The sequence below is a fragment of the Arachis hypogaea genome, chromosome 5 (assembly GCF_003086295.3).
Source record: "Arachis hypogaea cultivar Tifrunner chromosome 5, arahy.Tifrunner.gnm2.J5K5, whole genome shotgun sequence".
Taxonomy (NCBI): domain Eukaryota; kingdom Viridiplantae; phylum Streptophyta; class Magnoliopsida; order Fabales; family Fabaceae; genus Arachis; species Arachis hypogaea.
In genome coordinates, this window is record NC_092040.1 from 12,406,065 (window position 1) to 12,429,309 (window position 23,245).

Genomic DNA, 23,245 nt, shown 5'->3' on the forward strand with positions numbered 1-23,245 from the left:
AATACCGTTGATAACAAAACAAAATTGTGACATATATAACATGAGATCAAACGGTTGATTGGTTCATTTGTTTGCGGATACTACCAATGTCATTATTGTATAATTTTGTGGGTGGCTAAAAGTCTCATGCAGATGAGATTTTGCTGGATATAACATATCTGATCTGGATGGATAAATTAGTAGTATTTGATTACATTTCAGTTATTGGTATTTCTTTGACCAAGGAAAATCGAGTAAATTTTCGATCCAATAAATTAAAAATTAATTTATTATAAATTAAAATTTTATTAAAAAATTTTTATTAGTTAATAAATTATATACACAAAATAAAAATTAAATTTTTAATATTTACTTTAATAAAATAATAAATTAACCACTAAATCAACTTAAATTAGTTAATAATCAAGTAACTATATAAATATATTATGCTAGTAGTTGTTTACACACATATACATACATATAGCAGCAATATCTATTTCCAAGAGATATCCTACTTCAAGATCTAATTATTTTCTCTTATAACTTTTCAACAAGTGTGTATGTGTTAGCAAATAAATAAAGTTATTTAATTTCTTTAAAAGAAATGTTATATACATGTATATAATTATTAAATTAGTTACTATAATTTGTATATATTTATATATATTAATTTACATATATTTTAATTAAATAATCAATTATTAAAATAATTAAATAATAGAATAATTAAATATATTTATAATGGTATAATAATACTTTTTTGAGATAAAAATACGTATTTTTATATATAATAATTGATTTTAGTGACTAAATTTTAAAATATATGTATTATGATTATTTCTCTAAAAAACATATATATTTTCTTGTTTTCTATTTCAAAGTATATATTTTCACAAATTGTATGTTCTAACTTCTAATAGTTCAATTTGTGTTACAAACAACTTGTTAGTTCATAAATAACTATAAGTAACAATAACTCCAGAGTCATAATATAATATTTATTTTTATCAAACTCCTTTTAAAGATAACCTAAGTATATTTAAGTTTAGTTTGGGTAAATAATTTAATTAATTTTTTTTAAAAAAAATAGTTTTAGCAATAAATACTTATATTAAAAATAATTTGTAAATAAGTTATTTTGTATTTGATTTTTTTATTTCAAAATTACTTATTTTAAAAAAATATGATAAAAAAAATAATTACAAAAGAAGTCATTTTTTTAATTTTTTCATAAACACTTAACTAACTTTTTAAAAAACTATAATTTAATTTTAAAAATTATACTAAACATTAATATTACTATTTTTATTTTTTTTATAAGTCAAAGGTTTGAAAAAAATAACTTTTAAAAATTTTCAAACGAACCCTAATCATATTTTCGTGAAACAATTTTATTAAAGTAAAACTTATGAAATTAAATTTGAGTTCAATTAAAACGCAGGAGGTGTTTAATTAGATAAATGAAAAGGGTGTTAATTAAACCACTATAGATCTTTCAGTAAATAATTGGGAAAGAACAAATAAAATAAAGCTGATGAAACATGCTTAAATAAAATTCGAGTTTTTCCTTTTTAATTCAAGTAATACAAATAACTATATAAAGCGTTCACTACGATCAACATAAAATTAACTATTAGAAACGAACTTATTGAATTCATCCAACTATACAGTTATAAGATAAAAAATCATATTATCATCAACTCTCACACCAATAATCATTAAATTTAAAGGTATGATCATCAACTGGTTGCGCGTGGGCTTCGAAATATGTTGATCCCATTTTAATTTATATATTTAAAGTAAAAAAATAACATCCTCTGCAGATTCCTTTTCAGATTGATGAAAACATTGAAAAGTCTAGTCATATTGAGTACTATCAGATTCAAACAAACATTCATCGCAGCGAAAATCCCATTGTTGTGCCCGAGACACTTCCATATACATGTGCAATCCATGCCATAATAATATTCTCTTATTTATCACTTACACAAACAACCATTTTAATCTCTCAACTTAAAGAGATCAGAGCTCTCATGAAGTTTTAACATGTTTAATTTTAATATACAAAATAATCATGTTTAATTTTCAAAAATATTTTATTTATACATTAAAATCAGCCACTAAAATTAATTATCAATATATTTGTGTATAAACTGTTATATTTATTTTTACTATATATTTATATTACATTATATATTTTATACTAATACCTAATTTTAATAACTGATTTTAGTATGTATACCTAGTATGATTGTTAATTTTAATATACTAAAATAATTTACTAATTTGAAATAGTTCCATCATATATGGAATAATCATATCTATATATATATATATATATATATATATATTGCTGGATTAAATGGAAGGATGTAATTATTTTTTCAGTATAACTATATTGTTGGATATTAATACAACTGCATAAATAATTTTTCAAAAAAAAAAGATTAAGACAATCAGTTGATGCTCTAAATTATTTTTATAATATATTAAATCAATCTCTAAAAAATGACCGAAAGTGATTAAAATATGTTATATATATAATTATTGGTATAAAATATATATTAAAATATAAAATATACATTAAAAATAAGTGAAATAATAATTTAGATATACAAATAACTCAGCACAACAGAATAATAAAAGCATGAAGATTTTTTGTATAGCAGTTTTTTTTTTTCTGTGGGTAAATATGAAGAGTTTAATCTTGATAAATAGACCCGATAAAATTAAAAATCTTTTGCTATGTTCTTATTTAATCAATCTGATTTTTTATGACTACTTAAGTAGTGAATGTAAAGTATAACTACTTTTACTGATCTCTATTAATAAACCAGCAAATGCGTATAAAGATATTTTTGCATTTGGAGTATATACAAATACAAATTATATTTAATGCTTGAATCTGATCCAATAATAATCCAGCACCCTCATCTTATTGGCTCAAGTCATAGACTCATAGAGCATAGTCAACCAAAAGTGGATTGGTAAATGGTTTGGAGTAAAGCCCAAACCAATATAATCTGTGGGTCAGAGAAAAGGACGCAACTCCAATGAGCCTTATTCTACGTCTAAGCCACTGCCAGTCAGAAAAATTTACCTTTTAATCAAGAGCCCAAAAAAAAAAAATTAATCATCCCTCTCAATACAAAACACACCAATCACCTCTTAAAAAAACAGGAGGATAACCAACATAATGGTGAATTCTGAATTCATGCTATAAATAATTTTATTTTGATATTTATAAATATAAATAGGATTTAGTTATAGAATTTATTTTTGATACATCTTAAATATAAAATAGTTTTATCCATGAATTGAATTACTAACACTACATCAATAAAAATAATTTTTTGTATTGACTGCATGAATAATCATAAAAAAATGGATGTAATTGAATAAATGAGTAAAAAAAATTTTACTATTAATATATCAAAATTAAACTCTTAGTTAATATATACGCTAAAGATATATTAAGGTTGTTATTAGTTAAAAAAGGTTAAACTTTTTATTTTAATAAAATATTAAAATTAAAACTATTATGTTCATATGATATATATATATATATAATTTAATTTATTTTTTATATATATTTTATATTAGTGACTGATTTTGATGTACATATAATATTCGTTATTTTAAAAAATATGCACACACACAAATTAAATTTATACATTTAAATAACTTTTAAAGTAGTGAATTTAAAAAATAGTTATTTTTAAAGGTATAATAATATATAATTAATTATTTGTATAAAATTTTTTAGAATAAAGTGATAATTAGATTTTCGAAACCTAAGACTAATTAATTTTTTAAACTGTTGACACTTGCTTAAGTGGGCTAGTGATCTAACCACTAGACCAATCCAATTTAGTTATGTATAAATATATTTATGTAACTGATAAAATTTGAAGGAAATCATGTCTAATTATTAGGCAATTATTATTTCTCTATTTAAAAGTTTCCGACTACAAGGTAGCATTTGTTTTGAGGTACTAAAATAGAGATTAGGGGACTGACATTCAATATCATGTTTGTTGACTCAAAGTTGATACTAAAATTTTAGTCTCCGTCCCCAAAATTTTAGTATTTCAGTACCTCTAAAAATTAGGGATACAGTAGATTGAAATTTTTTTGAACGGGGACTAAAGCTTTAATGACTTTTTTTCCTTCAAATGCTCTTATTCAAAATTGAGTAAATTACCAATTATGCCCTCAAATTTGTAAAACGCTGACATAAATAACCCTAATATTTGTTAACGACAATCATACCCTCGAAAAATTTAAAAACGCTACAAATCTACCCAACCGTGAGGAGAACGCTTCTCCGTTAAACGGAGCTTGGTGATGTGGCAAACGGAATTTCAACGTGGCATCCGTATTAGGATCTCAATCCCTGTTCTCCCTTATATAGAATTGAGTGAGAATATTTTTCCAATTTTAGCAGAAAGCAAAATCTTAACCGTTGCCATGTATGGTGGAAGCAGAGTCATGTCTACCTGTATCGAAGGACACAGTCTATGAAAAATTGTAGCTTTGAAGGGCTTGAAAAACATGTGAGCAAGCCATATGATGGGACATGCTTCTACCATCTTCAGGTGGTGGTCTTGAAGTCGAAGACGAGGAGAAACCCAGGAAGATGGTTTTTCAGGTGTCCTCTGTGGAAGGTATGTATGATTTTTCTGCTTCATTTGTCCCTCCCGTTGACAATTGAGCTTGATGAACTGTTTTTGTGTTGGGCAGATGAAGAACACTGGGTGCCGTAATTTTTAGTGGATGGACGAAACTAATGAGAAATCTGTTGGGGTGGAGGAATGCTCTAAGAATGACACAGTAGTATGCAATGCATGTGGAGTCTTGAAAGGGAGGTTTATCAGTGTTGAGACTGAGACAACACACACAGATCGAAAGATGTTGATAGAGCAGATGAAGAGAGTTGAGTTGCTTCTGTGTTTCATTCTGGGTGGACTTGTAATGAGTTTGAGTATGAGTTTGATTTGTTTGGTTAGATAGGACAAGAGATACATGTAGGACAGGGTTTATTAATGAATGTTATATGTTATTGTTGTGTAGAAGTTATGTTGATATTGTTGTGGCTATTTACTCACTTGTTAAGGAATTGGATCTGTGTGTTGAATTCGATTGCATCACTAACAAAAGCATGAATGGAGTGAAGTGCAACTAACTAAAAAAGGTAACTGAGATATGTTAACTAATTTCAAATAGACATAAGAAATCAAAATTGGTAAAAGCACAAGATTAAAATCAAAACAATTGGTCTGCATAACATTAAGCATTAGCACTAATTGTTCCAACCAAAATACTGTATACTGGCTAATCAGTCTAATTACCAGACACCAAAATACTCAAATTGTCCAACAAAAGGCAATAACCAACCATACTAAATATCAACATACAACCCAAAAATTAGATAAACCATTGCAACTAAATATCAACTTATAACCCAAAAGATGAACTAATTATACAGCCAAGTCTCCTTCAAACTGACTGATTTGGCATGAACTTTGAGAACCTAGAAGTGGTTGCTTTAGATGTTCCATTCATGGTTTCATTTGACACAAGTGGAGTCCTTGTGGAGTCTGGAACTCCTGAACCAGCAGCAGCATTTGTAGAAGGTGCAATGGGCCTTATTTGTGGGGGCCTAAATAGTGGGTTGGGCTGCTGGAGCTGTAGCTGTGGGCCTCAGAATCGGTGGGGCTAAGGTGGGTCTCCTAATAGGCATATTTACCCTGGTTCTTTCCTTGCTAGTAGATGCAGCAGCAGCCGCAGCAGTATTGGAGGGAGTTTTAGAAGTTGTTGCAGCACTCTTGGTAGATCTTGCTGGTCTCCTTATAGGATTGGATCTAGCAGCTCTCCTTTCTTCACCATGACTTGTTGAACCGAATGTGTTCATGTTGGCCTATAATAAATTAACTCTAATTAGTACATGTGAAGTTAGTGTAAATAGCAATTATTGAGAAATGTGCTACCTCTTCATCAGCTTCAGAGTGTGGGTGGCCTTGGGTGAGCTCCTCTTCGACTGCATCCATGGTTTTCTCCTAAAACATTTCCTGCTCTGAGTCTGACATGTCTTGTAAGCCCTCGGGTGGAACAATTCCTCCTATTGCCGGCTGACCTGCTTGAGGTGCTTGTTGTGCATCTTCATATTCCTCAGTTGCAACATGAGTCTTCTTATCAGGACAGGTCCTGGAATTGTGTCCCACCTACGAAGACAACATCATTCCAAGCATCAACAGATGAGAACAGTCAACAACAAGAGTTGTGGAACAAGTGAGTTTTTATTTACCTTTTTGCAATATTTACAACTATTTTTTTCATAGCTCCTCTTGATTTTGTACTGGCTCCCACTCTGTCTCTCTGATTCATGTCGTGCTCTCTTCTTTGTAGGCCTTCCTATTGGCCTCTTATAAGGTGGAGGGAGACACGGTAGCCCCTCTACATCAGCCCAATATTCTTGACTAGGGACAATGTTTATGTGAAATTGGTATGTTCTATTGTATGCCTCCATAGTCAGCCAATAGTGGGCATAATCTTCTGGTCGTTGATATTTTCTTTGAATTGCAGCAACTCCATGACAGCACGACAGACCTGTCAGTTGCCACTTTCTACAAGTGCAAGTCCTTTCGTGAGTGTTGACCTGAACTGTTCGACCATGCCTTCTAACCTCAAAGACACTGTGGTCATCGTCTCCCACCCACTGAGCTTCCCAGTAATTTCCTTCCTTCGTTTCCTTCTCCAATCTGCTTGTTTGGATATGTGCCAATTTTCCCGTGTAGGCCATGAGTGCATCTTTGTGCGTTGCCATAGTCTTCATGAGGTAATATCTAATCTCCTCTAGCATGGTTATGATGCTCTTACCTCTTAGCCCCACCATGGTTGCATTAAGTGACTCAGCATTGTTATTCGTTATGTTATCCACTTTAGGCCAAGTAGAAAATCTTGATCTTGACCAAGTTTCTTGCTCATAATTAGACAGATATTCCTAGGCAGAAGTATTAATTCTCTTGATGGCATTCATACCTTCATTAAATTCCTGATCAGTCAGTGCCCTTGCACATTGAAATAACAAGTGCTTAAGTTCTAGGTCTTTCCAACGCTTGTTAAAATTCCTCGACATATGCATAGTACAGAACCTGTGATTAACCCCGGGCATAACTTCTTGTAGAGCAGGAATTAGCCCCTGTCAATAACTAAGTTAGACATTATATACTATAAAATAATTGAACACACAAATTATGTACTAACCTTCTGCTTGTCAGACATGAAGTTCCAATCAAATTGCCTATGATCTCCGATATCTTTCAACAAATACTTTAGGAATTTTTTTCAATTTTTTTTTGTTTCTGCATCAACTACTCCATATGCAACTGGAAATAGATGATTGTTGGCATCCTGAGCAACGGCTGTCAGTAACTGCCCCCCAAAATAACCCTTCAAAAATGCTCCATCAAGGCATAGAAAAGGCCTACATCCTTGCTTGAATCCCCTTTTGCAGGCATCTAGACAGATGTACAGACTTCTAAACTTAGGCAACCCTTCTTGTTGTGGAGTTGTGCTCATATGACAAGTGGATCCTGGGTTGGCCTTACGCAGCTCATTCAAGTAAGTTCTTAACTTCAAATATTGTTCCCTTTCTGTGCCTTCAATGACATCCTTAGCCTTCTCCATTGCCCTAAACATCATCCTCTCTCCGACACATATATCAAACTCAACCTTGAACATATCTCGAGCGTCCCTATGGGACAAGTTAGGACAGATCCTAATCTTGCTAATCAACTCCTCCACCACTCATTTATAAGTGACTAACCTGCTTTTATTACTCCTAGGACATGTATGCTCATTGACTAGAGTTTTTATTTGGTAACTAGGTGGCTGGTTTCTCCTTGCACAGTAAACTTTCCATGGACAAGTTTCGTTGTAACAGATGACCCTGCACCTATGTGGTTCAACCTTGAGAAAAAATGCCTCTGCCCATCTGAATATTGTACTTCATGACTGCATCCTTAAACTGCTGCATCGTGCCAAACTCCATTCCTAAATCTAGTCTAATTTTTCCAAACTTTGTATCAGGATTATGCTGAGGGAATACCGGGTTTTCATCCTCAGAATCAGAACTGGGTGGGGTGTGCAGCTCGATACTGCTATTCAATTGGCTCTTCATCATGGTCATTTGGGTTAGGAACAACCAACCTTGGAGCTTGATTCTCTTCCCTAGGTGGCAGAATTCTTTGTCCGGATGGACGGGGTCTTCAATTAATCCTCCGACCTTGAACTCCACAAGAGGCATCCTCATCTAATTCAACAATATTACGCATTCATATGATTAGGTTATTAATTAACCAACAGCTTATGGCAAGTAAAACACAATCCCAAAAATAAACGACATTACTACTAGGATCTACAATTCATATACTAACCAGCATGTGCATCACTATTGTTTTGCGGTGCAGGTTGAGCTCTACCAGATGGTTGGGACCTCGCATGTTTCTTCCTGCGTTTTCTTCCCCTGGCATCAGCTTTTCAGGATTAGATTGCCTTTCCTGGTCTTCAACATGAGTCTGATGATTGTCTCATAAATTGGGGGCCTCATTTTCAATTGTTCCAGCCTGAGTTTGATTAGAAAGCTTTTTAGTAGCAGTCTCATCTGGCAATGTTTCATCATATCCCCCTTTATTCAACGTTGGTTCATCCTCTTCTTGCTGTTGCTCCTCGTGCTGTGGGGGATCATTTTGATGATTTGCTTCATTTTCTGAAGGAGCTCCCTCTACTTCTGTATTTTCAGATCCTTCCTCCTCTTCATTTTGTTGAGGTTCCTGGTCATGATTTTGCTGATCTTCTAAAGGAGGCATCTCAACTTCTTCGTTAGCAAAAACCTCAGCCTCATCAACATACTTTGGATCCGCATTAACTGGATGCTCAAAATACAAGTGGACCGTATTTTCATTCCTCAGTGCAGCATCACACAACTTAACCACATCGGCATCCCTTCTGAGTACCCATAACCCGTTAGCTAAATCCATCCCTGGCTCCAACCAATAAACTTCATTATACCAGTATAACCTAAATCTAGAAACAAGCATTCAACAAGGAATAGATTACATGTATCAACATGCACCCTCTCGATGATACTCACTAAACCACCATTATACTTCAGCACACCATCCGCATCCTTCTCTAACCAACCCCGATGGTGATAAACAAATGTGATATGTGTAGCCATCTGACAAAAATCATCACAAAAGTCATAATCAGCTAACACAACACATGAAAACACCATCATCATACCTCCATTGCAAACCCCAAACGACTGATAATAAGAACAACGCAAACATAAAATGCTTACCAAAACCTTGGCTGTTCGACGGCGATTGCTTCACTCCGTATCAACGCCAAACGTGGCAATGCATGTGACGTTACCAAATCCAAGAGACGAATATAAAGCGACAACAGACGAAGAAAAACAGAAACCACCACTAAGAAACTCTTCAGTTTTGCGCGTCCAACATAGTCTTAGTTAAATATGGTGTTTCACTTAAGGTTAATTTCGTCATTTCATTTGAATTGGGCAATTAGGGTTTGATCAATTGGGGATACAGGGAGAATAGGGATTGAGATCCTAATACAGATGTCACGTTGGAATTTCGTTTGCCACATCACCAAGCTCCATTTAACGGAGAAGGGTTCTCCTCACGGTTGGGTATATTTATAGCGTTTTTAAATTTTTTGAGGGTATGATTGTCGTTAATAAATATTAGGGTTATTTATGTCAGCGTTTTACCAATTCGGGGGTATAATTGGTAATTTACTCTTCAAAATTTCATATTCTAAATTTATCCTTCACCCCCAATTTCACTCTACATCTCACTCCACCATCCAATCCTACCCTAACTTTCATTCTACCACCACACCTCCGCTACCAATAACAACAGTGCCGACAACAACAATAACAATCTCATCAATTAGATTTAACAACAATTTCATAAATCAGATTCAACAACAACAATAATACCAAAAACAAGAATAATCTCATTAAAAACAACAATCTCAGAATAGAAAAGAGAATAATGGTGAGACATAGAGGTAACACGGCAGTGTGAAATTGGAATAGAGACGACACAGTGAGCACAGAAAACAGAAACAACATGACAGACTATTGGCGAGCATAGAAAACAGAGACATAGTAGATTCAACTTCAAGTACTAGATTGACTATGGCAAGGTTGACTCCGTCTACCTCACAGACGGTGAAAACAACCGTGATAAAAGAGTTTAATGGTAATGAAATAATTCAATGATAATGAAAAAATTTGACGGTGACTAGTGACTACAAAGTTCGACAATAACAGCAAAACGAACAAAAAAGAACGAATTACCAAAAAAAAACAAAAACAAAAGAAAAAAGTATGCAGAACAAACAAAAAAAGAAAAAAAGAAAGTGGATGGATTTAGGATTTTTTTATTTTTTAATTAATAAAAATATTTTAATAATTTTAAATATTTTAATCTATATTTTTATTTCAAATCAAATAAAATACTAAAATATAATTCAATCTTATATACTTTATCCTAAATATAATACTAAAATTTATTTCCATCTCTTTTCATATCAATTTTTCAATCTCAAATTCTGAATCTCTCTCTCTCAAACGCTAACAAGAGTCTATCTCTGCCCTAAGCTCCCTTCCTTCCTACGTAAGAATTTTATTTAAATACATAATTAAAGTATGGATAATAAAATTAGGCCTAATCGAAAATTAATAGAAAGAAGCATAAACGAAAAGAAAATGCCTGTGTGGTACAAGTAAGGTGCCATCTTTCTTTCTTTCTCCTTTTACATGTAAGAGAGAGAGAGAGAGAGAGGGGTTGGTGTAAGAAGACGATTCAACTCAGACCCATTTTCTTCACTCAACTCGCTCGATCTTCAAGCTTTTTCTCGAAGCAAAAACTAACTAGGTAACGTCTTTTTATTCAATTAACTCCTTCAATTCCCCTTCTACGAGATTCCAGCATTGTATTTACTTGTTCCTCACTTTTTAATCCCTTCGTTTCAACGTAATCAATTTGTTTTCCTTTTTAGTCGGTTTTAGTGGATATTCTGTTTCAACTTTGTCCGTCTGGTTCTTGGCTTGCCTCAAGTTTCGATTTTTCGAGATCAAACTCAGGTAAAGAGGGGAGGAAACAAAAAAGGAAGAAAAAAACCCCAATTTGCAGTTATACGTTAATTTTCGTCCTGCTAGATTTTTTAGATATAGTAAAGCGATGAATTGGTTGGATTGCGTCGCGTCTAAACAACATTGAATTAGCAAAAGTATATTATTTTAGGGAGAGAGAGAAACAAGGTACTGCAGGTGAAAGATATTGTTGACAATGAATATATATAGCTTAAAAGACTCAGCATTTTGATGTATTAATGTTGATTTTGTTTTCGTTGGCTGCTTTGCCATGTCAAAAATTCTCATTTTTTTCTTTCCCTGTTTATTTTTGCCATTGAGATTAAGTATAGTAGCTAGCTGATCATGGGTTGATTCAATTCTGTGTGTGTTTGTAACTTGAAGACATTTTCAAGTGCTAACTAGACAATGTTTGATGTAGAAGTCCATTTGGAGGAATTTGGCTTCTCACAAAATGTATCTTTTATTTGTATATTTGTAATTCCATTGAAGTACTTGTTCATCTTCTGAGGTATTGTAGCTGTATAGGTTCATTATAAACTTTCTGAGGCTTCTAAGAAGCAGAAAATATGTTGTACTTAGTTTTGCTTTACAGAAGACATTATTTGTGAATCGATGGAAGTTGTTGGGCATATTTTAAGTATATCTCGTAGAAATGGGAAAGTGGATGATCTGTGTGATTAAAGTATAGATGAGTTTAATTCTATGATGTGATGTGATTTTAGTTTCGTTTGTTGATATATTGCTTCGAACTTAATATGCTGCATCTTTTTGCTCTGGAATTTATTGTGAAATCCACTTTGTGATAGACATTATCTTCTGGCTTCCTCTTTGACAGAGCTTTGCCATACATTACATTATGAATTGGATACCTGAAATCATTGTTAAGGCTTTTCAGTTGATGGGATTTTGGGCCTGTGAAATTATATTTATACTGATACATATGCTTTGTTATTGGAGTTTTTTTTTTAAACTACAATTTTTTAACATTAATATATGAGCAATGCTAGGGGGCCAGCAATTTTTGTGATTGTTAGCCATCAACTAGCCATTAATGATGATTTGATGGTGTGAGATTGGTGTGAGATTTCATTCAATGGCTCACCTTTTTCTACTGGTTACATGCTGGCTAAAATTCAATAAAACTGCTGCCCCCCTAGACTTTTCTTTAATATATTACATTGGACAGGGGCATGGCAGCAGATGAAGGATTTGACATGTCATATTTGAAGTCTCAGCTGAGTCAATCACATGAAACATGGAAGCAAGAGAGTGAAAGAAGCCAATCCCAAGTGGATGCATTGCAAGCAAAGCTTATGGAAGTGAAGGATTACATGCAAGGTTCAGAGGAAGATGCTAATAAAGTTTTAGAGGTTCTTTGGCGTAGGGTCAAGACCGCTTCTACATTGTTGACTTACTTAAAAGCGAAAGCAAGACTCATGGCTGTTCCTGATCTAGCCCATGCATCTTGTGGCATAAAAGAATTAGAGGGGGTAGGCCTTGTAGACAAGAATGGGATACCATTTTCAGGTTGGTCTAGGAATGTAGATCTTTCTCCATTCGAGGATGCGGGCGAAGAATCTTGGATAGGAATTAGCCATGAGCGAGGTTCGTTAGATGAACAAGATGGAGCTTATTTAGGTGAGGTACTCAAGTCTGTACAGATGGTTGCAGATGTGATGGAAGCCCTTGTCAAAAGGGTTATATTGGCAGAATCAGAAACTGCAGTTGAGAAGGAAAAAGTAAGCGTAAGTCAGGAAGAGATTAAACAGAAGTCTGCCCAGTTAGAAAATATGTCCATGAAGTTAAAAGAGATGGAGCGTTTTGCTTTGAATACAAGTAATATTCTAAATGACGTGCGACAGAGAGTTGTGGGTTTGGTGGAAGAAACAACCAGGCAGAGGCAGCTAGCTGCTGAAAATGAAGAGGAGCTTTGTAGAGTGAGACGGGAATTTGAGTCTCTGAAATCCTATGTTAGCAGCCTACTCACTGTAAGAGAAACACTACTTTCCTCAGAGAAGCAATTTCAAACTATTGAGAAGCTTTTTGAAAGGCGAGTATATTTCATAATACAGAATAATGTGAAACACACTATCATTATGAATCTTGATATCTATATGTTATTCTATCCACGTCAAGTCATATGATTGCAAATACCTCAATACACTTCTTTCTGCATATATTATGTTTATTAAAGCTTGATTTAGTTTATATTTACTCGACACCTGCATACTGTTGTATTACGCCTCAATTTGAGTGTTGCTTGATTGCCATTAGTTACTGACTTGCAAAAGTGGGGTATTTTTAAATTAGTGTTACATATAGATGTCACATTTTAAATTGGGGAATTTTAAATTATTGTTTCATTTTCCCACAAATAGAGTATAATAATTAAATTTCAATCCTTGTGTTGGTTGTCCCTAGAGACATTTGCCTTACTGCATAGCATGTTGCTTCGGTGCAGGCTAGTTGCGAAGACGACTCAGTTGGAGGGTGAGAAAATGCAGAAAGAGGCAGAAGTTCAAAAGCTTATGGAAGAGAATGTGAGGTTGAGCACTTTGCTTGACAAGAAAGAGGCTCAACTTCTGGCACTGAATGAACAATGCAAGGTAATGGCTTTGAGCGCGTCGTCGGACATGTGAAAATGCTGATGAGCTTTGACAGATTCATTGCATTGCCATTGCTATGTGCTTGCTTGCTGACATGACCACTGCCACTGGGGGCACCAAAGTGAAGAAGCTTCAATGGATAAAGAATTTGATGATCAAGGTCTTTGTCATCCTGAAGCAGCAAAACTGAAGGGCCTGCTCCATAAACATATTTGTGCCATTTCTTTTATCTTTGCCTGTGCTATTTTCCGTCTGTTTGTCAAAAAATTGATAACTGAATATACTTTGTACTTGGGAATGTAAAACTTGGCGTGCAGTTCCACAGGAAAAAAGAAACGAGGCATGATGTGTGTCCCTTTGCTGTAAATGTTTGAGACCAAATCAAGAACCTTTCACATTGCAACTTAGCAGTAATTAAATTCACTTGCAATATGATAAACCATAATGCCGTAGACCCGTAGTTAAGATACTTTTCTTAGTCACGACAAATTATTAATTAATAGTGTAGATTCGATTAATTAATCTAAAAGTTAATGGTATTACATGCAACGTTTCATCTGATGTCTTGTATGTTCTGATGGAATGTGACATTTAGATTAGTGGGGCGAACAAATTTCCACGTACAAGTTCAACTGTAATCTTTTATCATTGTTTAATTAAGGAAGATATATTTGTTATTCTATATAAAATTCATGTATATTTGGATAACTAAATTGCTCTCCTAGAGTTTCTTTGTGTGTTTCGATTTTTTTTTCAATTTTAATTCTTTAATTATCTTTGTATGTCTTGGTGTTTGCAATAGAAAATAACTTTTCCAAGGGACTAAAGACATATACTAAGAGTCTCTTTGATTGTGTGTTTGCTAATAAGAATGGATGAATTTCGATTAAACCAATTCCAATTCTTCTTTGAGAACGACTTAGATGTTCTCCGAATTGAGAAAGGATCCCTATAGTTCTTTAAAGATTATATTTTACATATTCTGAGGTGGACAGATGTTTACTTTCAAGAATAAGAAGGAATTAGATCTTTTCTATTTGGACTCAATTCTAGAGGCTTCTGTAACACCCTACCACACAGAACCTTACGCTTGAGTCGTAAAATAGAGGTGGCGAGGTATTACGACCTCTAAAATAATAATAATAATATATACATATATATATATATATATATGTATAATAATTGAAAAAATATAATATACGAGGAGTCTTGAAGGATGGGTAAAGCAAGATCGTGAAAATTAAAAGTGCAACTCTTAAAAAATTAATGTTTACTTGCGTATGAAGAAAGCATAAGTACATATAAATATACATATGTAGACAAAGAGATTAAAAGGTCAAGGGTACAAAATAATCAAGCTTCGAACTCAACCTCGGCCAGAGTATACATATAGTTATATATATACAACCCAAAATTATCCCAGAAACATAAACATAACACCTATCTCTCCAAAAATTCACTCAAAAAGGCGAAGTACAATTATATATATATATATGGAGAGTCTATATACATAAATATATACATAGAATAACCCAAAATATAGTAATCCCAATCTTCGCTTGCAGAATGATCTCCAAACGCTTATCGAGGTTCCTTTCGGCCTGCATCTGAAAAACAACAATATTGTATGGGATGAGAACCGGGGGTTCTCAGTATGGTTAAGGTGCCCACATACATATTATATAAGATCCCGAAAAAGGCAGAGGTGATCCTAGAACTTCGGCACTCAAATTATAAATCTTAAAACTATATTTTTAAACCACAAGATAGGTCGTCTAAGGATCTTAAAGTTCCAACTCAATCATAACTTATCCTCTTGGTTTCTCACCTCCCTCCAACCCTCCTAAACTCCAGTACACAGATAAGACAAGCACATACAGAAAGCATATATAACAAGTAGGCAATTAGCAATTAACATGAATAAACAATTAAGCAAGCCAAGACAATGCACACACAAACAAAACATACAAATGCACATGATGCATGCATGCCCTACGGTTGATAAGTCTCATCTGTCAGTTATAAAGCCGAACCCGACATGTCCTGGTAGCTAACCGTGGACAGAACACCACAACATGGAATAGGTATTACTCGTCTCTCCATGCCGGTGTTTCACCCAACCCAGAATATGTATTACTCGTCTACTTAGGTAGGTGGCTCAAACCATAACCCGGGTAGGAATTACTCGTCTATCCATAGGCCATGACTCGGATATGAATTACTCGTCTATCCCCGGATAGAAATTACTCATCTACCCATAAAATTGCATCTCGAATAGGAATTACTTGTCTATCCTCAAAATCGCATCTCGGATAGGAATTATTCATCTATCTACAAAAGCATAATTCGGATAGGGATTTCTCGTCTATCCTCCAAACCATTACCTATCATCTTGACATTCAAAAATATATTCGTACATAATTTCTCATCAAACTCATTCATCATCTATCATCAATTCAATCTGTTACTTCTCAAGTTCATACTTACCACTTCACCACCTTTCTTCACTTCCAATTTACCTCACATTCCTAGTTCAATCCCCTGCACTACTACTATAACTCAACTCGAGGGTTTCGAAGAGTAAAAATAGAGGTTTAGAGTTTTCAAACCATGTTTAAATCATAAAACACAAGTTGCTGAAAAACAGGGTGCGTACGCACGATTTTCAAAAACCTCAGGGTGTGCATGCACACACCACTCGTGCATACCCACAAGCCAAAACACAGTCCCTGTTCGATATGTGCGCACACGCACCATCACTTTCAAAAATTCTGCAACTTAACTAAATCAGTTTTCTACACCCATTTTTCGACGTCCATAACTTTCTCTACAAAATTTTTTCCACAAATTTTATACCGTTTTAAAGCCCTTGAAATTATCTTTAATTTGAAAAATTTTCATTCAAATCCAAAATCTGAGACTCAAGTTACGGTCCATCAAAATTCGTTAAAAATTAAGTTTTGCTTAAAAATCTCAAACCCCTATTATCACAGTTTTCCATACATACTTTCTATAATACCTCAACCAAATCAACACCGCTCAAACTCACATACATCATATCCGTGCCTCAACATACAACATGCAAACCATGCCTATCTTAATTCATTATACTTGTCGGTCACGACCTTTGACCCAAATATCACCAATATTCATTATCACAATCGTCATACATCGCATTTCGTGCCATCAACAATCATTATCATGCCCCATCATACAACACACATTCGTATGCAGTCAACATACAATCCAACCACTCAACTCAACAATACAAACAACAAGTCACTAATCCTCAATCTTCTATATCATACAACTTATCCTATGGCCATCTAGTCTAAGGTTTCACAAGACATTATATATTATCTACAAGAAACTGAAATCATACATTGGCCGATTCTTCGAAAAACCCAAAGACACTTCAAGGTCAACGTTCCTCAAGAGTCCACAGCCCCAAAGCCTCTCCGAATAGAAATTCAGCCACCAGGGTCCCACAATCAAGCTCCCAACATCATCAACATACTCCAATTCAACATTATTCAATCTAATTGCACAACATATCACTATAATCAACATTCAAGCTTTCTAATTCATTAATCAACAAGAGGTTTGAGGTTCTTACCTTACTCGTGTCTCAAATGAACAAAAATTCGCTAATTCTTGCGTGCAAATTCGAACCTAAAGCACCAAAATCATATAAATCCTTAAACATAATTGGTTAGTGAGTTTTTTAGAGAATTTCGAGACGTACGCGTGGTTGTTGACGACTCGTCAATCGGAGCTCCGGATTGAAAGATATGATGGATTAAAGTTGGAAGTGAATAGCAACCTCCAACCTAAGCTCTCTCACCCTCTCACCGTGTTCTCTCTTTCTCCCTATGAAAGGGGGACTTGCATGCATAAATAAAGCTAATTGGGGTTGGATATTGGGCCTAATACGGGCCCGGTTTGTTCGGTTTGGTCTGTTCAATCTAATTTTAGGTCAAATTTTTTAAAATTAGTATTAAAATTTATATTTTAATTATCTCTACCTCACTATTAAATTTAATTTTTTAATTTTTTAAATAATAATTAATTTATTGACTAATTATTTACTAATTTTGTGAGTTTTACACTTCCAGAAAAAATCAAGGCTATTGAAGTTTTTCGTAAATTGGGTGAGAAATTTGGTGAGATTATTGACATTGATTTTTTCTCTGTCAGAGAAAAGGAATCTAAAATCCTTAAATCTAGAGTTCTGATTAATGGTGATAAAAGGGTGAATGACTCGATTCGGATGGCTGCTCCAGGAGGTAAAGTGCTGAAAATTAGATTGAGATATGAGCATATTGGAATTTTTTGCACCTATTGTGCTCACCTTGAACATGATTCAAAGCACTGCCAGATCTTCATGTCAGACTCTGCTTCAGATAAAACTAAAGTGAAAAGCATAGGCAACTGAGTGAATTGACAATAACGATTGTGATAATAAAAGTAATTTCAACAATCAACAATCTAAGCCTTCACAACCAAGGAAAAAGTTTGCCTCTTTTTGGTTGCTTGAAAGTTTCTTTAAGCTGAATGTTACGGATAAAAAGACCGAAGTCCAAAGGAGTACAGACTCCTCAAGCCAAATTTCAAAATTAGCTTGGCAGTCAATGACAAAATCTTATTCTCCTATTATATTAGAAGATATCACAGACTCTATAAATAAAATTCAGAAAACCAATCAGATAGTAATAGAAGAAGTTAGCAGCAAAAACCTGAATCTAAAACAGATGGTAAGACAGAGCCATTATTCTCATAACCAATCGGGTGGGACAAAGTAAATAGTCTTTAGTAAAGAAAATGAACTTATGGTCAAGCAGATGTGTGTTGAATAGGAGCTAATTGCTGATCGAAAGGTAAAGGGTGTTATCCATTTAATAGCATTCCTAAGTCTATGAGAGTGTTATCGTAAAATTGTCCAGGTTTAAAAAGATCCTTGACAGTTCACAACCTTAAAGGAATTATTCAATTTCACTCTGCCGAATTGATTTTTCTTTGCAAAACAAAAAACTAATCTAAACACGGTAAAAATTTAGGACTTATAGTTACTTTAATTGGCAAATTGTTGATCTTACTATTAGTGCGAATAGACTTACATTAGTATAAAAAGGATAATTCTGTTGTGTAAATTATCAATTGTTCAAGGTTTATATTACTATCTCGATAAAAAAAATGAACATTCTGACGTATCAAAGTATACACACATATCTCTAACTTGTCTCTTTGACTTTCTCCTCTATTATAAATCTCATTAGGACCAAAAAATTCTCAATAAACATCATGAGGATAAAAACACTTGTGTGTATCTTATTGTTTTTCTACACCCGAACATCACTATAATTGAATTGTATCACAATTCTAAGTATCATCTCGATTACATTAGTTTGGGTATTATATGTGTGACTTTTGGAACTATTGAACATAACTTCTGTCAGGATTACATTGTTCTTGAATTTAATCATAGAAAACCTTAGAAATAAGTTAACTATATACTATTTTGTGACTGTACTTAATTATTTTTCTTCACTTTTATTATTAATTTTCCTACAATTTTAAAATCCGCTATTTCTTTAATATTAATTAAATAGGATTAATAGTCAAATTAGTTCCTAAAAGATAAGACATTCTTTAAATTTATTTTTGAAAGACTTTTTCAATCAAATTAGTCATTCAAAGATTGTGAATTAATCATATTTGTCCTCCAGTCACTCTATTAACATTTTTCTTCAAAGATTGATGTTGTAAAACGTTAATTGATAACATATATAATACTTGATATGTCTAATTGGATATTAACCAAATATGTTTATGAAAATTTATTAATTTAGTCATTTCCCCCAATTACAAAAATTATATTCCTAATATGACCTAGTGAATAAATTGATAGATTTTCGTAAACATATTTAGTCAACGCCTAATTGAATATGTTTATGTTATCAGTTAACATTTCACATCATCAATCGTTCACAAAAATTGTGAGTGGAGTAACTCAAAGACAGATATAATTAATTTGTAATATTTGAAGGACGAATTTGATTGAAAAATTTTTTTAAGGACGAATTTAAAAAATATCTTATATTTCAGAGACTAATTTGACTATTAACTCTAGTTAAATATGTGTTATACGTTGATATTGAAAATTTGAGTATTTTTCTTTTATACGGCGTTATTTTTTTAAATTAATATCAATTAAATCGGACGATCCGATTTGTTTGAACAAAAAAACAAACTACAAACTAGAGGAATTTGTATTTTTAAATTCTTTTATTTTTGAAAATAAAAATTAGAAGATTCAATTTCAATATATATTTTTTTATTTTTAAAAGACGCAAATTGGATTGTCCGATTTATGATTTTTGTTAAAAAATGTAAATAAGACAGTATAACTTATAGATATCATAAGCAACAAAATAATATGGATGAGAATGTGGATGTTGTTGCAGGGCGTTGAAGGCAGCCGGGGTATTTCCATCTTTCTTTTTTCTGTGTGTTTATATGTGCTTATTTATAGAGTTGTTTCTTGTTACTGTGTGTTTGTAATCAATAGTCAATAGTTCTTAGATTGTTATATCTATTAGCTTGACAATTTTTGTAATAATGTACTGAATGGTATTTCAAAATTTCTGTAGCTTTGAGAATATTTGTACTCTGCTAATTTGGTACTCACAAGTACTCTGCTAGTTTGGTACTCACAAAAGATTTTAAATTTTAACCCTGTGAATGAGAATTCTTCATCTGGTTGTTAGTTGGCTATTCCTTTTTATCAGTATGTTAAATTGCTAATGCAAAGTTTTTGGATTTTTTTGAGTGTTATTGCTCAATATAATAAGTTTGTAGTTCCCTTAATATATATGATGGTTGATGAGCATTATGCTTACAGGAGAAACAACCTTTTGAGCGCATTGAAGTAATACGTGATCAAGCACTTGAGATATTTTCAGATAATGAGTTCAAGGCAAGCATAGCAGTGTGTAGTAGCTCTGTTATCTTTTGCACCACATTAGCATATTGATCTGAACAACACATTGTCTATTTTGTTTCTTCTGTAGCCTATGATATCATTAATTATTTGGTATTACTAAAGACATTTTCAAAAGTTAGATGGTGTTTCTATTTTCTAAAATAATTCACTATATCTATTATAATCTATAGAAAAAGACGTTTTTATAAAAGAAAAAACTTTTTGTACATTCTTATACAATAAAGCATAGGAAATAAAATAAATTTAAAAAGATAAAATATGATGTTTTAGGATATATAAAGAATAAAAAGTATTTTATAGTCCTAAAAAATATCACATAATTCATCAAATTTTAAATGATATATAAGATACTTTTAAAAATATAAAAAACACAAAACCTTTCTTAATATTTAACACAAATTTGTTGTAAAATCTTTTTATATTAGTAATTAATATTTAAAAATAACAAATGCTTTCAATTGTTGAATATTTTTTTAGATCGTTTAAAAAAAACTAGATTCAAACTAGAGAAAAACAGTAATATTTTACGAATAACTAAGAGTACCCTTCGAAATATTATCATTAAGAAATCAGTACCCATTCATAAAATATTTTACATCAAATCTCTACATGAATAACTCATGCCACATTATCACACCTATGACATTCAACCACCTAAACATCCATATCTCATGACTAATTAAATATGACTAATTATCCAAATCAGTCCTCAAAAACTTTAGAATTGGACATTTTAATTGTCAAAGAAAAAAAAATTAATACACAGATCAATCACTAAAGTTTTACTTCGGCAGATAAATTCATCTCCAGGTCATTTTTTGGCAGAGTAATTACCTAAATTAGTCCCTAAAAATCTTAAAAATGAATATTTTAGTCCCAAAAAAATGATGTACAAATCAATTCCCAAAATTTCTCTCTATTAGACATAATAGTCCTCCGTCCAATATTAAAATAAAATAAAATTATTATTATTATTATTAATTGTACAATAATATTGTACTATATTTTTTTTGCATTTTTGAACAAAAATAATGATAAATTTATTCATTAGATTCTTTTATATATATATATATATATATATATATATATATATATATTCACTCAATAATAATAATAATAATAATAATAATAATAATAATAATAATAATAATAAAATTATTAGAGATTATTCTACAATAAATTCAAGGTTAAAACTATTTGATATTTTTGTATTTAATATAATTAAAAGATGTGTTGTGTAAAAAAAATATATTTGTATTAAAAAATATGTATTAAAAGAAAATATTTTAATTTGGATTTATATTAAATATTTTTAAAATAGTACATCTTTTAATTATATTAAATATAAAAATATCAAATGATTTTAACCTTGAATTTTTTGTAAAATAATCTCTAATAATTTTATTGATTATTATTATTGAGTGGCTATATATATATATATATATATATATATATATATATATATATATAAAAGAATTTAATGAATAAACTTATCATTATTTTTATTCAAAAAATATAAAAAATATAGTACAATATTATTGTATAATTAATAATAATAATAATTTTATTTTATTTTAATTTTAGACGGAGGACTATTATGTTTGACAGAGAGAAATATTGAGGATTGATTTATACATTAGTTTTTCTTGGGGACTAAAATGTTCGTTTTTAAAATCTTTAAGGAGAAAATGAACTGAGAACTGATTTGTCTGCCGAAATAAAACCTTGGAAATTAATCTGTGTATTAATTTTTTTTAGGGACTAAAATATCCGATTCTAAAATATTTGGGACTGACTTGGGTAATTACTCATTAAATATTTATAAACTCATTTCAAGCCACTTCAATAATCCCAATTGACAACAACAAAATTATAAATATTATAAAAGTGATGAGGCTGTTACCAAGCACACTTTTTAAATAATTTGCAACAATTTGAGCCAAACAAAAATAGCTGAGATTAGTATCGCAAAAAAGTGCAATTAATAAAATAAAATTATAATTATGATTTTTATTATATATATTGTAATTAAATTCAATGTTTAATATATACTTTTCAAATAAATTTAACCCACTGTCAAAAAAATAAATAAATTCAACCCATTTAGTTTTTTTTTTTATTTTGTAAGTAAAAAGTAGTTACAGGAGACATTAAATTTGTTTTAAGATTATACAATTTATTCTCAATAAAGAAAGCATTGCTTTCTAAGTTTATTAAAAATTAGGAAGATTACTTAAGATGATTTTTATTATTATTTTCTAAAGATTTTTTTAATGTAATCATCTTTAAAATGCATATTAAATATCCTCAAGCGACGTGCAACGATTTTTCCAAGAAAACTCTTGATTAAATTTTTGGAAAAATGATGATTCTAGTCTATTTTATATAATGTCACTCTATATATAATTTTTTTTATATTGTATATTGCATGAATTTATAGAAAAAAGTGACATTATTAAAATT

The 23,245-nt window shown here is 31.7% G+C and overlaps 1 protein-coding gene across 2 annotated transcripts; it reads left to right on the top strand.

Annotated features, from left to right (window-relative positions):
- Window positions 1–10,601: 10,601 nt before the first annotated feature.
- On the top strand, window positions 10,602–14,146 carry LOC112800807 (uncharacterized). Of its 2 annotated transcripts, none has more exons than XM_025843206.3 (3): window positions 10,602–10,952; window positions 12,360–13,223; window positions 13,635–14,146. In XM_025843206.3, the coding sequence occupies exons 2-3, from the start codon at window positions 12,364–12,366 to the stop codon at window positions 13,810–13,812; spliced, it is 1,038 nt and encodes a 345-aa protein (XP_025698991.1). In that variant the 5' UTR covers window positions 10,602–10,952; window positions 12,360–12,363; the 3' UTR covers window positions 13,813–14,146. The 2 variants fall into 2 exon arrangements, with proteins under 2 accessions (XP_025698991.1, XP_025698992.1); XM_025843207.3 differs by having other exon boundaries at window positions 10,764–10,952; window positions 12,181–13,223.
- The last annotated feature ends 9,099 nt before the right edge of the window (window positions 14,147–23,245 follow it).